This window comes from Taudactylus pleione, unplaced genomic scaffold, assembly GCF_031769625.1.
Source record: "Taudactylus pleione unplaced genomic scaffold, aTauple2 ptg000265l, whole genome shotgun sequence".
Classification (NCBI taxonomy): Eukaryota; Metazoa; Chordata; class Amphibia; order Anura; family Myobatrachidae; genus Taudactylus; species Taudactylus pleione.
The window spans coordinates 2,642,476-2,655,774 of record NW_028284667.1 but is presented as its reverse complement, the minus strand read 5'-3'; the positions used below and the strand labels follow the sequence as shown (position 1 = coordinate 2,655,774).

General features: G+C 37.3%; 1 protein-coding gene across 2 annotated transcripts in view; it reads left to right on the top strand.

Moving 5' to 3' along the window:
• ALCAM (activated leukocyte cell adhesion molecule) overlaps nt 1–13,299 on the top strand; it is a 133,439-nt gene that overhangs the window by 96,964 nt on the left and 23,176 nt on the right. Inside the window, exons 12-14 of one of the 2 annotated variants that reach the window (XM_088481187.1) lie at nt 111–243; nt 844–882; nt 1,394–1,499. In XM_088481187.1, coding sequence (XP_088337313.1) covers nt 111–243; nt 844–882; nt 1,394–1,499 — 278 coding nt within the window. The remainder of the gene's footprint in view (nt 1–110; nt 244–843; nt 883–1,393; nt 1,500–13,299) is intronic. The other variant, XM_088481188.1, reaches the window with a different exon arrangement.

The window sequence follows — 13,299 nt, the reverse complement described above, 5'->3', positions numbered from 1 at the left end:
GCATATTGTGGTAAAATCCAAATATATTTATAAAATAATCAGATGTATTTTGGGTCAGTTGGAAAAAAAATCAGCATTTCGCTTTTATTACATTTCTCTTGGTTATATAGACTGAAGAGACCACATTAAGCAACGGAAGATATTCTGCCAAAATCATCATCTCCCCAGAAGAGAATGTCACTATAATCTGCAGTGCTGAAAACAAACTAGGGAAGGAAACATTTTCACTAAACATCTTCGCCAGTAAGTACAGTTTCCAAATTCCCCCGATAGTTAAGGCATCTCAAAGTATGTTGAAAAACGAACGCATTATTTTGCTGTCATCCGTTTTATCATTCAATCTTACCATAATTTAAGTGTAGTCTTACCATAAATTCAGTCCATAGTCCATGTTGTGTAGTATTGTGTGTATGGATGGAAGGATGACACTATTAAACAAAAAAGTAAATCTGACAGCTTACAGTTAAATTGTTGCAGAAAGAAAGCAAAGGCCTCTGAAATACATAATTAAAAGAGAAAGAAAGAATGAAGATCCCACCTAAGCTTACTGATTTACAGTCTTTCTTAAGTGTTAGCTGTGAATTGGGAATTATCATTATGCAATTCTCCTTTTGTATGTATTAACCTTGTCATAGAGTTTAGAGGAGGAATCTGTAAAGACTATTTGGTTTGCAGTTGCATTATTATATCAGTGAAAAAGTGAAACATGTTCAATTGTTTTACTTGCACTAAGGGATAAGTAATTTTATTGATGAAGATGAAAACACATTATAATGGTGAAGGTGACTTTCATACTTCATCAGAAATAGTTTTTTAATTTCACCTCTCAATTTTGCCTTTCAGTCAACAGCCCAGAGCCAGTTGAGCCTAATGATAGCAGTGGTAAGTATAGTAGTGTAAGGCGTTTTCCAGTTTCCTCTCGGTGCACTCCCTCTTCATTTCTTTGTGATTTTGCACAGCAAAATATTAATGTAGAGAACGATCTTTCTGCTGCACTTTAACTCTTAGCAGGCTGCTCCTGTTACCGTCTTTGCAAGTCAGAGATCTTCTGTTTGGGAAGGTGAAAAGAACATGCAGAGTGGTGGGGGTGACTGTAGCTATTGTGTATTTTGTTTTGCATGCTAAATACTTGACAACGTACAGAAGAAATACAATTAGTATGTGTCTGCACTGAGAGAGTGATATGAAGCAAGTCTCAGTCATCCTTGTATCTCATTTATTTTTTAAGGGAACAGTAAATTTACAGAGCCGTTCAGATGTTTTCTCATTTTCATGTATCAGATTTGTTTGTTTACACTCTGTGTTTGTAAACATCAGGCTATTTATTATATCTGTCATGGGCTTTGTTTTATTCCAATCCTATTTCTTTCTATTACCATAACTACTTTTCTAGGTGACAGTAACGACCATGCAAAACTTATTGTGGGAATTGTTGTGGGCCTTCTACTAGCTGCACTTGTTGCTGGATTAGCCTACTGGATATACATTAAGAAATCAGGGTAGGTAAACTTTTTTATTTATTTATTATATATATATATATATATATATATATATATATATAATGTTTAAAACTTATAACAATGTTTAATGTTTTAAATGCTAGATTTATTAGATATGTGTCATTACTTGACCTACAATGGGCAAGTTGACACGTTACTAAAGCTGCATACACACACAACGATTTTGTTATCAACGATTTTCTGAACGATTATCTGTCAGATTTTTTAAAGTGTAATGAACGATTTTTTTGAACTACAAACTATTTTTGCATATTCCCTTAATGATAATCGTTGATTTGACAAGTCTGACTGAACTAGAAACGTGAAAGCGCATGAACGATTATCGTTCATCATTTGACTCAGAAAGTGAACGATTTTTTCAAACTATTATCGTTAAACGATATCATTTAACGCTAATCGTTCAAAAAATCGTTGTGTGTGTATGCAGCTCAAAGATTCCTCTATAGGTGGATTCTTAAATAGGGCACCTGCACCCATTGTCCATTATTTCTTGTGTAACTGTTGTTGTGCTGTATTGCCAGAACTATTTCCCTACTCCCCATTTCATAACTAGGCCTGTAAAATAGAAGATGAGTCTTCTACTGGAATATCCTACAATGTATTTCATTTGTAAATATTCCTGGTAAATGTCAGATTGCAGTGTTTGGAACCATGTGACGCTTTTACAAATGTTGATAAACTGTTGAAAAGGGGAAAAAAAAAAATCATGTCTACAGGTAAAGTTGCATTATCCTCATTGTGATGTACTATCGACCCTAGTTCATGGACGTGGATCAGTCCATTACTCCTATAACCTGTATACAGGATGTGTTTGTATTGTACAACTTGTTCCAAAAAGATATGGGTTGAGATTGTGTTAGAGAGTGTATGTGTGCGTGTGTGATATATGATAGATATAGATATATATATATATATATATATATATATATATATATATATATATATATATGTAATATGTGTGTGTATGAAACAATGTATGACAAAAGTGGATGAGCAGTGATGATTTTAGTGAAGCCAATGAAGTCCATAAAAAAATGGATATCTGAGCGTTTTCTTGACATGCTGCCCAAACCGTTAGATATATCACAATGATTGACTTTATTTTATACCATGTAGAGATTGATAGGTATTATCTGGTTTCTCCAGAAAAATTTCAGTATTTTTTTTTTATGTTTTTCTTACCGTTTCCCGGTAAGAGTCCAATTCCCGGTAAGAGTCTGCTTTGGCATGACAAACAAAAGCATAGGGACAGATACTTAACGTGGCTGGAGCTGACCTAAGTGGAGATTGTTTTGCTCATGGACAACTTTACGTGGTCCTCTTGCGTGTCACGTCAAAACTAAATCTTTAACTCTTGACATCAGGAGGAAAAATAACTGTTGTCTACAAGGATATCTTTAAAAAAATTGGTTAAAGAATATTGCTGTAAATTAAAAATTGCTCCTGTGCGAATCCGGGGCGGGTTGCTAGTGTGTAATGTGTTAGAACAGCATGCCAATTTACTAGCACCATTTTTTTTTATTATTATAATTATCCTTTAATTGGTATCACAAAATGTATGTAGCACCAAACAGGTAATTACAATAAGACAGGCCATATAATAAGTTCAAAGGGACAGTGCATAATAATGTAAATTTGGTTGGGTCTTGAAGTGTAGCATCCTGGCTCTCGGCCTGTCTCCGGTGGAGTTCGAGACCTATTCACCGCTGTGGCGGTGGGTCTGTCCTTTCCTGAAATACAAGCGCTCAAGCATTGGAAATATAATGCTTCAAAACGATACATTAAGAATTTAGTGTAATTTGTGTCCTTACTTTGAGGATTAGCTACTGGTTACCTTTGGTGGCGCACCACGTGGAATTTTGTTTTCCTGACCAGAATCTAATAAAGAAAAAAAAAAATCAATATGCGCATCTGACAGGCTTTTTTCGTGTTTTGCCTCAAGTCAAGTTCAGAACAAAACCTACAGTATACAGACACAAAGAGCGCAGAGCATTCTTTTGTGAACTCACAATTTCTATAAATGTCGTCTGTCACGTATTTTGGATTGCAAGTCTTTCCCTCGTGATTTCAGGTGCCATTTTAGATAGGGGAGTACATAGAGAAAGTTGTGGGCTGTAGATGTACTGAAATAGTCGCCATTGAAGAGAGTACCTATCTGCACTGCAATGTATATTATGTCTAATGGCAGAGACAGTACTGTTATTGGAAACTTAGCTCACAAAAATATATTGTGCTTTGTTTGACTAAGCTGCACCCCAGAGAAACCTCTTTTTCTGGCTCAATTAAACATCTCTAGCCTTTTATCTATCAATTTAGATATATCAAGGCATGATTTTGTGTATGCGAGGCAGTATATATTACTGCTGGGTGTTGTGGCCCTGTCAGCTGCACCCCAAAATAATAAAATATGAAAGAAGACACTTTTTTTTTGGTTTAAAAAAAGATAGTTTTTTTAATTGGCGCAGTAAAGGTAAATCCGGCGGATCAAACGACATATCCACATCGCGCATGCAGGTCCAATGGGCGATATAGTCAGCGGGGGCCATGCTGTGGAAGGCAGCATGGCCCCCATATACGCACTTGCTGATGCTGGCTCCTACCCCCCCCACCCCCACCCCCGGGACCTGCCGCACGATACATTGCCTGGGTACGCATCATTAGGTGTGAACCCAGCATAACCTAATTTCCTTATCTTATTATACATTCTATTAGCCTTAGGCAGTTGCAAGTTCAACTGCAGAAGCTTTACTCCTGTCCTGGTGTAATAGGGCCTAAACATCAGCAATCAGAAATTTTCAGCTAATAACAGATCATTTAATTGTGAAAGGCTTATCATTTTACTAATAATGGTCGGCAAATCGGCTGAGCGTTACCATACACTAGCATTCTACAGCCCCAATTGGTCAGTGCAATCCAATACGGTTGGTGTACCCCATACATTGGCAATTAATTTTTTTCCTCAATCATCTGCAAAACGGGAAATTGTCCTAATCCAGTGCAAATGTATGGGGGCCTTAATTTTGATGGTGATCTAGTTTTCTACTAGAGTTTACACCGGGAAACCTAGACTGGTTTGAGGCCTGTAATTTGCTGTTGGGATTAGTAGTTTGCTACTTGATTAGTCTATAACATTTTATAGGGTTGTATTGTTTATTAAACTGCCTTCCTGTCTGCCACTGATGTGCGACTGTTTCATAGATGTGCTATATTCTTTTAAACTGCCATGTGTTTGTGTCGCTGCTTTGTCGCTTAGTTTAGCCAGCCAGCTCGCTGCAGCATTTGGCTAATATTGGTGAAAACTTGTGAGGTGATTGTCTGGAGATTAATGTTATGGATGTTTATAAATCGGATTAAGAACTGGTCCAAAATATGGCAGGAGGTTATCAATCTCCTCTCACACCTATTTGAGACTACTATTCCTGTTGACCCTAAAACTTCCTCCTTCCCTTTAAATCTCCCCACCATCTCCCGCTATCAAAATAAACTGCTTCGGTACATCGTCTCTGCCATGAACTGTCAAATAGCAGCCGACTGGAAAAACCCCACACCATCACCCATGAAGACAATTTTAACATGTATTTGATATGTTTATAAAATGGAATATATGACTGCTCCTAATACGTCACTCCTCAAAATCTTTTAACAAAATATGGTCCACTTGGCTGACTTCCCAAAACGCTTACTCTCCATTTAGTACTTAATTTTACATTTCATTTAGTTTCTGGGTTTTCTGAATATAGACCCCACCCGTCTATCTACTTCCACCCCTCTCATTTTGTCCTATTCTTTTCTCCTTATCTCAACTACTTCTCTTCCTTTTTTAACAATCTCTTTCTTTGAAGACTCGCCACACCGTCACTGCGAGGTTGTCTTCTTGCTCTTAGATGTTTTTTAAAAAATGGATCACTATATTGTTTGATTCATTCTAGATTTTATATCATATGTATATGATGTGTATTATGTATTTTTGAGTTATGTCGGTTATGCTACACACGTAAAGATTTTCTGTCCAACCAATCAACTAGTTGATTGGTTGGAATGAAAATCTGGTAACATATGGGAGTAAATGATGATCAGCAATTTGCTCCTAAATGCCAGAAAACAGAAGAAAATGGTCGTCAGACAAGTTTGTTAAATGTTTGATCTAAACAATTTGTTCAAACAACAGTTTTTGTCCATTTTCCGGCATTTGGGAGCAAATTGCTGATTGTCATTTGTTTTCATACTTTACCAGATTTTCATTCCAACCAATCAACTAGTTGGATGGTTGGACAGAAAATCTTTACGTGTGTACCCAGCTTTACACTTTCCTCCAACCCATGTGTGATAGATATATGTATTGTCTTACATGCGGGCGGCACTCCTGGTTCAGACAGAGAGGCAGCGTTATGGTACAGTCAATGTTTCCAAGCTTTAATATAGTATTTTCATCAGTCCTGATGAAAAAGCTATTTTAAAGCTTTGAAATGTTGACGCATGTAAGACTGTTCTAATACCTTGTGAGGGCACCTGGTCAAGTAACTATTTTATAGTGAGTGCCAGACTCTGCTTTTATAAAAAAAAAATATATATATATAATGTGTGTGTGTAATTTCATTATTTTATTTTTTTTACTTCTATCCAGGGAAAACTAAGCTACTAGATTTATTAGTAGTTTGAACTCATTAGAAATGCCTTGAATCTATTTTCCCTCTGTAGTGGTTGTTAGACCTATAAGTCATCTGATGGAAATTGCAGTGTCTGGATATTTATGCTCTTAAGTAAACAGTAGCCATATTCTAACGCTAAGAGCTTGTGTACATGTCCTTTAATTATGCTAAATGCACAGCACTGTCTGACAGCCAGTATGTAAACCTGTTATGTGTTTCTTCACTCCAAAATACACACATCACTTCCAGGAGCCAGAGTGCTTACTTGATTTGTGCTTTGTGTATGCATTGCACAACAAAGCTGGGTTGGGTGATTTGTATATGTAAAACAAAAGATTTATCGCACATCCACCATCACTGCTGTTTGATGTAGACAATGGGAAGCTGTAATTATGCAGCTGTTGGAAAGGCAATTACACAATGCAGAAACTATGGATGACTATAATGTTGATGTTCTGTTATAGAAAAGTACAAATATTTATGCAGATGTCACAGTAGAAGTATGCAGATGTCACAGTAGAATTATACTGCAAAATGTATGGAAGCTGTTAAATTATTGGTTTATAAAAGTAAGGTTGGTACTCCTTATATAGCTATCTCCAAAGTGATCACTGAAAAAATAATTTTTGCACAGCCCTAAAAGTGATTGGTCAGAAGAAATTTTGTAGCTGGGAGAATAAAGCCAGCCATACACGGTGCGATTAGAAACCTCACGATGTGTTGTATGATTGCCCTTGCGAGTCTCCATACGATGTGGTTAAATGGTGTACGATTGATCGTTACGATCATACATACATCATAATACATTCTACACAATAGATAGCAATCTTACGTTTTTTCCGCAAGATGTACGGTCCAACTATACGACGACGGGGACGCGCATGGGCATCGCAAACATACCAAAACAACACACAATGTGCAAGATATATCATTACGGTCGATCGAAATCGTGCAAAAAAACGTACCGTGTATGGGCACCTCAATTATTCTATCTTGTGGAACGTTTTGCATGTTCAGTTACTTTAATATATTAATCAAAAACTTGCATTTCACTTAAGTTTGTGTGTATAAGTATGCGTGTGTGTGTGTGAAGAACAACAAATGGGTAAGGCTCATATCTAGAGATATTTGTGAATTTTTATACTTTTTTCTTTTTTTTTTTTTGTTTTAATCCAGATAGGTAAGTGCCAAATCCCTGCTTTTTGCAAAAATTTGAAATAGAAAAAAAAAAAAAAGAAACTGTTCTCGTTATATTATATTTTGGTATGAAAATTTGACATAATGAGAATGTTTACCCAATCAACAAATGGGCATGTCTAGCTGTGCACATACTAATGCACATACATACTGTATATGACTTCGCAGCACGCCCCATTTTCGTCATTCTGGGGACGTACTAAGCGCTCCTGGATATGCTGGGCTGCTCCCAGGCTCTCACCACACTGTGAACAGATGCCATCTCTGTGGCGGGTGGGACAGTCCCACTGAGAGCTAGACCATTGGGGGATATGCCTTAACCATTTGTAAATCGAGCATTCCTTTTACTAATGTGTCTCTCAAAAGCTTTCCACAGTATCTACTTATTGCCAAGAATATAACTTAACTTGTAATTTTCCATCTTTTATTGTTTCATTGCTACTAGTTGTATACTTAGAGCACTGGAAAAGCTTGCAGTTCTCTACCATCCTGTGCTTCTGAGTTTATTAATATACCTCTACTATAATTCTATTCTGATGATAGCAGGCACGTGTTTGATACACAGAGGAAAAAAAAGGATGGGCTGGGCTGCACATCCTAATCTTAAACATATTAAAGGGGGCTACCATGCTGAGACCTGTAGTTCTACAGCAGAAAAAAGGGGAGATGCAAATGCACAGTATAAACACGAAGAATTCTAAGTTTATTCATACAGTACCGCTGCTATAATTCTCTTCTGATGATGGCAGGCAAGCTTTGACTATAATTCTCTTCAAATTATGGCAGGCAAGCTTATTCCTACATCTACTATAGTTCTATTTTGATAATGGCAGGCAAGCTTATTGATACTGCTACTATAATTTTCTTCTGATGATGGCAGGCAAGCTTATTCCTACATCTACTATAGTTCTATTTTGATAATGGCAGGCAAGCTTATTGATACTGCTACTATAATTTTCTTCTGATGATGACAGGCAAGCTTATTGATACTGCTAATATAATTTTCTTCTGATGATGGCAGGCAAGCTTATTGACACCGCTACTATAATTCTCTTCTGATGATGGCAGGCAAGCTTATTGATACCGCTACTATAATTATCTTTTTCACAAGAGCTAAAGTCCTCACATTTTACTCTGTTCTTGGCCACTGAGCAGTTTTTTATTTTGTGTTGCTGTCGGCCATTACTGTGGTCTGTTTCCCCATACTTCTGATATCTGCAGAGCTCTACGGTTACATGTACTAAGTTCTGTCTGGCTATATCAAGTGATGTAAATGAGAAATGTTTAGCAGTAATACATAATTTTATATGATTGTGAGACTTGTAGTCCACTCTTATTATTTCAGGACATGGCAATTGCAACTCCCTATGAAATGGGCTAGCTCTAGAGTCTCACCACTCAGGGATCATTCACACACGTTCAATGGGAAAATGAGTAATCTTACATTATCTTCATGCATCAAAACAATGAATATAAAACAATGAACGTAAAAGCCAAGTCTGTATTTCATAGTAACTCTCCTATCAGTTTGTAGCTCTTCCAGTTATCCTTCACAACCTTCCAAGGCCAGAAGGTTCCCAGTCATCATGTGATTTTGACTTCTAACACAACATATTCTATCCAATGTTAGATTACATGATCACACAACTGAAACGGTGGTGGTAACTAAACTCTCTTCTATACTTACTAAGCTAGTAATGCTGATATTGTTTTTATCTAACAATACCTTCAAAATAATGTCATTTGTATGTATAATGTTATGCTTCGCCTCAATTCTCACACAGAATCACTATTAACATTTCATGTTGAAGGTGTTAGCATTTCACTAGGTCTGGAATCCAATTGATAACACAGCATCATTTTTCAGAGACCACCTGCTGCATTGGCTGCAAAAGATCAAATCCTTCTTACGCTATGGATGGTAGCCTATGAAAAGAATTGCAAAGCAGCAGTCATAAGAACAGCATCTTGCCAAAGCCAGCAGCTTACTTAGATTCAAAGCAATTACCTTCTTGACTTTTAATAACACTTCTGCCAGAACCCTTCTCGTGTCAGCATGCACACTTAAAATGTGCAGTTCATTGTTTAGCTTAGAGGTAGCATGGATTTGCCACTATAATAAAACAAATTGTTCCGTGTGCTTTTTAGATCACAATTTCCATTTTTATTCTTCGCTCGCTGAGATAGTTTGGGGAAACTACAGATTGAATGTAAACTTTACATTTAATTGAAACCCAATACCTGTACTCCATTTAATATAACTTTTTGGTAGGACATAAATTATATAAAAAAAAATTAGTTTTTCCAGTTTCAATGTTATTTTAGAAAAATATTACAAATTTAGGGAATATTTAGCTTTGATACAGTACCCACATGGACAGAGTCGCATTTACAACATGCTGGTCCACACTGCTTGTACACAAAGCACATGTCCAGGTGAAAAGCAATTTCCCAGTGTCTGAAGTCACCCCTACGTGGCAGATGCTCTGTATAATGCCTGTGGTGGTACCATAAAAATGCCCCCTTTAGTTCCACCTACTTTATTAATTTAAACATATTTTTCTTCTAAGATAGAACAGTGGTAGTGTTCGTTTATGGACTAAAATATTAAAGTACCATTAAATAGCAACATTTCATTTGATCTTGCATTGTTCAGTGTTAACCTGCCATTCTACTGTAACTGTCTTTCAAAGCAAAGTATCATCCATTATAGACAGCTGAAGCTCCTCATACATCTTTAGGCTACAAACACACTGGTCTTAAAATTCTATGTTTAAGATGTGTTCCTAATGCAAGTGCATGTAACATCTGCAAAATAATGCATCATTGTACCAAATGATACCATATATATTTTACGTTCTAGTTGAATATCAGTCTACTTGGAGAAAATTTTATTTCAATTGAATCCCATTAGCACAGCGAGATTCCGTTAATAAGTTTTTACACATGCATTTGATAAGTTCTTATTGTCACTGACACATAATTAAACATAGATTGAGTACCTATTAATATGCATTTCCACTTTTATTTCGCAACAACAACAAAAATAAATTCAAATGCCAGGGTGTATACTTAGGAGAGTGTCCTAATGGAATCTCATACAGGTCAGTAAGCTGAGCCTTTGTGTGATTTCTCTGACACTGCTGCTGTTTCTACCAGTCTACAGTGTGCATTTCTAAAACAGTCATACTCCGTTATTACTTGGGAAATGCCTGCCTCCTAACATGGCAACCTGCTGCAGAGGAATGAGAAAATGATGCCTGCCTCCTAACATGGCAACCTGCTGCAGAGGAATGAGAAAATGGTGGGCATAACTAGGATAGTAGTATAAACATTCAAGGTAATGTATGTATTTTATTCTGCTTAGTAATATACTACTAAAAATCAAAAAGTGGCTTTACGTGCTATTTAAATTCATCAGGAGAGAGTAAGGTGATACGGGGGACTGTCTTTATTGTCACTTTTGCGTGTACATATGAAAGTTTTTGTTTTACAATGATGTGACCTCACAAAAGGGTTTTTTTCACTGCGGAAACACTTTTGTACATTTGGAAATTATGTTTAATGACTTTAAAAGTACCAACCAGCAGTACATAAATTGCAAGTTTCTTAAATGTAAATTTACATTGGCAAGCATTAGCACATTTTTTCCATTATAAATAATGTCCACACAGTGATATTAATTGGTTCACTGATGGGATTTTGTTTGCATGCTAACGTTTTGCTTATATGTGGTAGTAAATTATGCCCAAAAGAAATGTTTTCAGAGAAATGAACTTACAGGGAAAAGAAGAGTGTTTCTGAATAAAAATGTTAGCCCTTCCTTGGTGACTAGAATTATGAGCTAATACAGTATGTGGAAATTGCCTTATTAACTTAGGCTATTTATGCTTGCTTACAGTACTGTAGTAGACGTAAATCTTGTTGAAATATGTATGGTACATTTAACATGCCAAATGTTGACCGTAATAATTGGCTTGGAGCTGAAATGGTGTAGCATGTTGCCAGTTCATGTGACCAGTGTGTATAATTGAATATTCCATGGTGGTGTTACACTGATGTCTTTGATGTAGATATCCGCTTGTTTTAAGGTCTCCTTATCATGCCACCTTTTCATTCCCTAGCTACAGTATATAAGCAGGAGCAAACACCAATATAAATCATGAATGGGTATTAGCAAACAGTCAAAGCTATAAGAGTGACCTGCTTGTAAGCTTACATTTTATAGGGAAATAGGAGTTTGACACATGAGGTGGCATATGGTGCAGCCAGATTGCAATGGGAAAAAGTGCTTAGTTTTGCTAAATATGGGTGTGGTATGTTAGGTCAACAGTTCTCATGTTAATAGGTCGAAATGTCGACATGTGGCATTTTTGTGTTTAGCTAACAGTGAAGATAAAAAGAAGATAAGCATTAGTCAGCCTGCCCACAGAATGACATTTATAAGCATAGTTATGTAAAATCACTGTCTATTTATGAAATATAAAATATCAGCCTTATACCCCTTTCACATGCAAACCCCGGGCCAGAGACACAGGATCAACCAATGTTGCATCTTTTCACACCACATTTTAGTCCTGGGTAAATCCTGAGTCCGTTGCAGGGTCATCACATTACTACATCATTAAAAGCTTTTGATCCAACAATGAGGTTACTCAATCATAACCCACGTCAAGTAACCCGGGACCCCCCTTTCTTACTGCAGCCTATCCAACTCAGGCCCTGGAAAATCCCGGGTCATGACCAGGGGAGCAGACCTGGGGCAAAAAAGTAATCCCCCTGCACTCAGAATGAAATCAGCAATAAGATTTGAAAAATTACATGGTGGTAGATATTTCAGAGATCTCAGTTGCATATATTTGCAAAGATATGGCTAAGCCTCTGGGCCGCGTCATGGTGTCTCTGATATCGGAGGTCCCTATCCGGGGTGCAGAACCCCCAAAAAGCTGGCGAAGGCCAGCCACCCCAGTGAAGCACACCAGTGAGAGACTAAACTGTTAGTATGGGTTAATAAGAATAAAGCAAAAACTATGTTAAAGGGTGAAACATAAGTGAAAGGTGTAATTAAAATGCTAAGAAAAAATTAAAATGAATATACACAATAAAAGAGAGAAAAAATAAATAAAAATAAAATAATAATTTGAAGGTGTTTAAAGTGCTAAATAAAGTGTTAGAGTGTTCCACCCCAGAGCAGCTCAGCCATACCAACTCCAAGGGGCACCGCATCCCAAACTCATCCCCAAAACTATATTCAATTTGGGGCTCATAAATGCACAATATAAGGCCACATGATAATGACACATACAAATATACCTGATTTGAGAGCCATCTTACCTTGGAGTCACCCCTAAGTCCTCCTAATGGCACTACAAAAACTAGCATGCCCTCCAAATGCTGGTCCCATCTATGCCTCTCCATACAGCAATACATGTTGGTAGTTGCTCAATCACTTTAGTAATATCACTCAGGTGCATGTAAGGGTGGGGTTATTCTATACAAGAAACAAAAAAAGTAATCCTCCAGCACTCAGAATGAAATCAACAATAAGATGTGAAAAACTACATGGTGGTAGATATTTCAGAGATCTCAGTTGCATATATTTGCAAAGATTTGGCTAAGCCTCCAGGTCGTGTCACGGCGTCTCTGATGCCGGAGGTCCCTATCACTTAAAAAATTGTTTATTTCTTCTTCAGGGTCCATAGGGTATCCACAGGATACCTTGGGGTATAGGTGTGACGTCAGTCATCGGGCACCATAGAGTTAAGCTTTAAGCCTCCCAGGATGCACTAGGGTCCCCCTCCTATACCCCGCCCCCGAGCCAAGGCACCTCAGTTTAGTTTGGTGCCCGGCCGGAGTCGGGTGCACCTGTTGGAGTGGGGACTAGAAGAGCCCCTGAAGCTTTTTCTTCATGCAGCTGTGGCTGTTCATCTGGA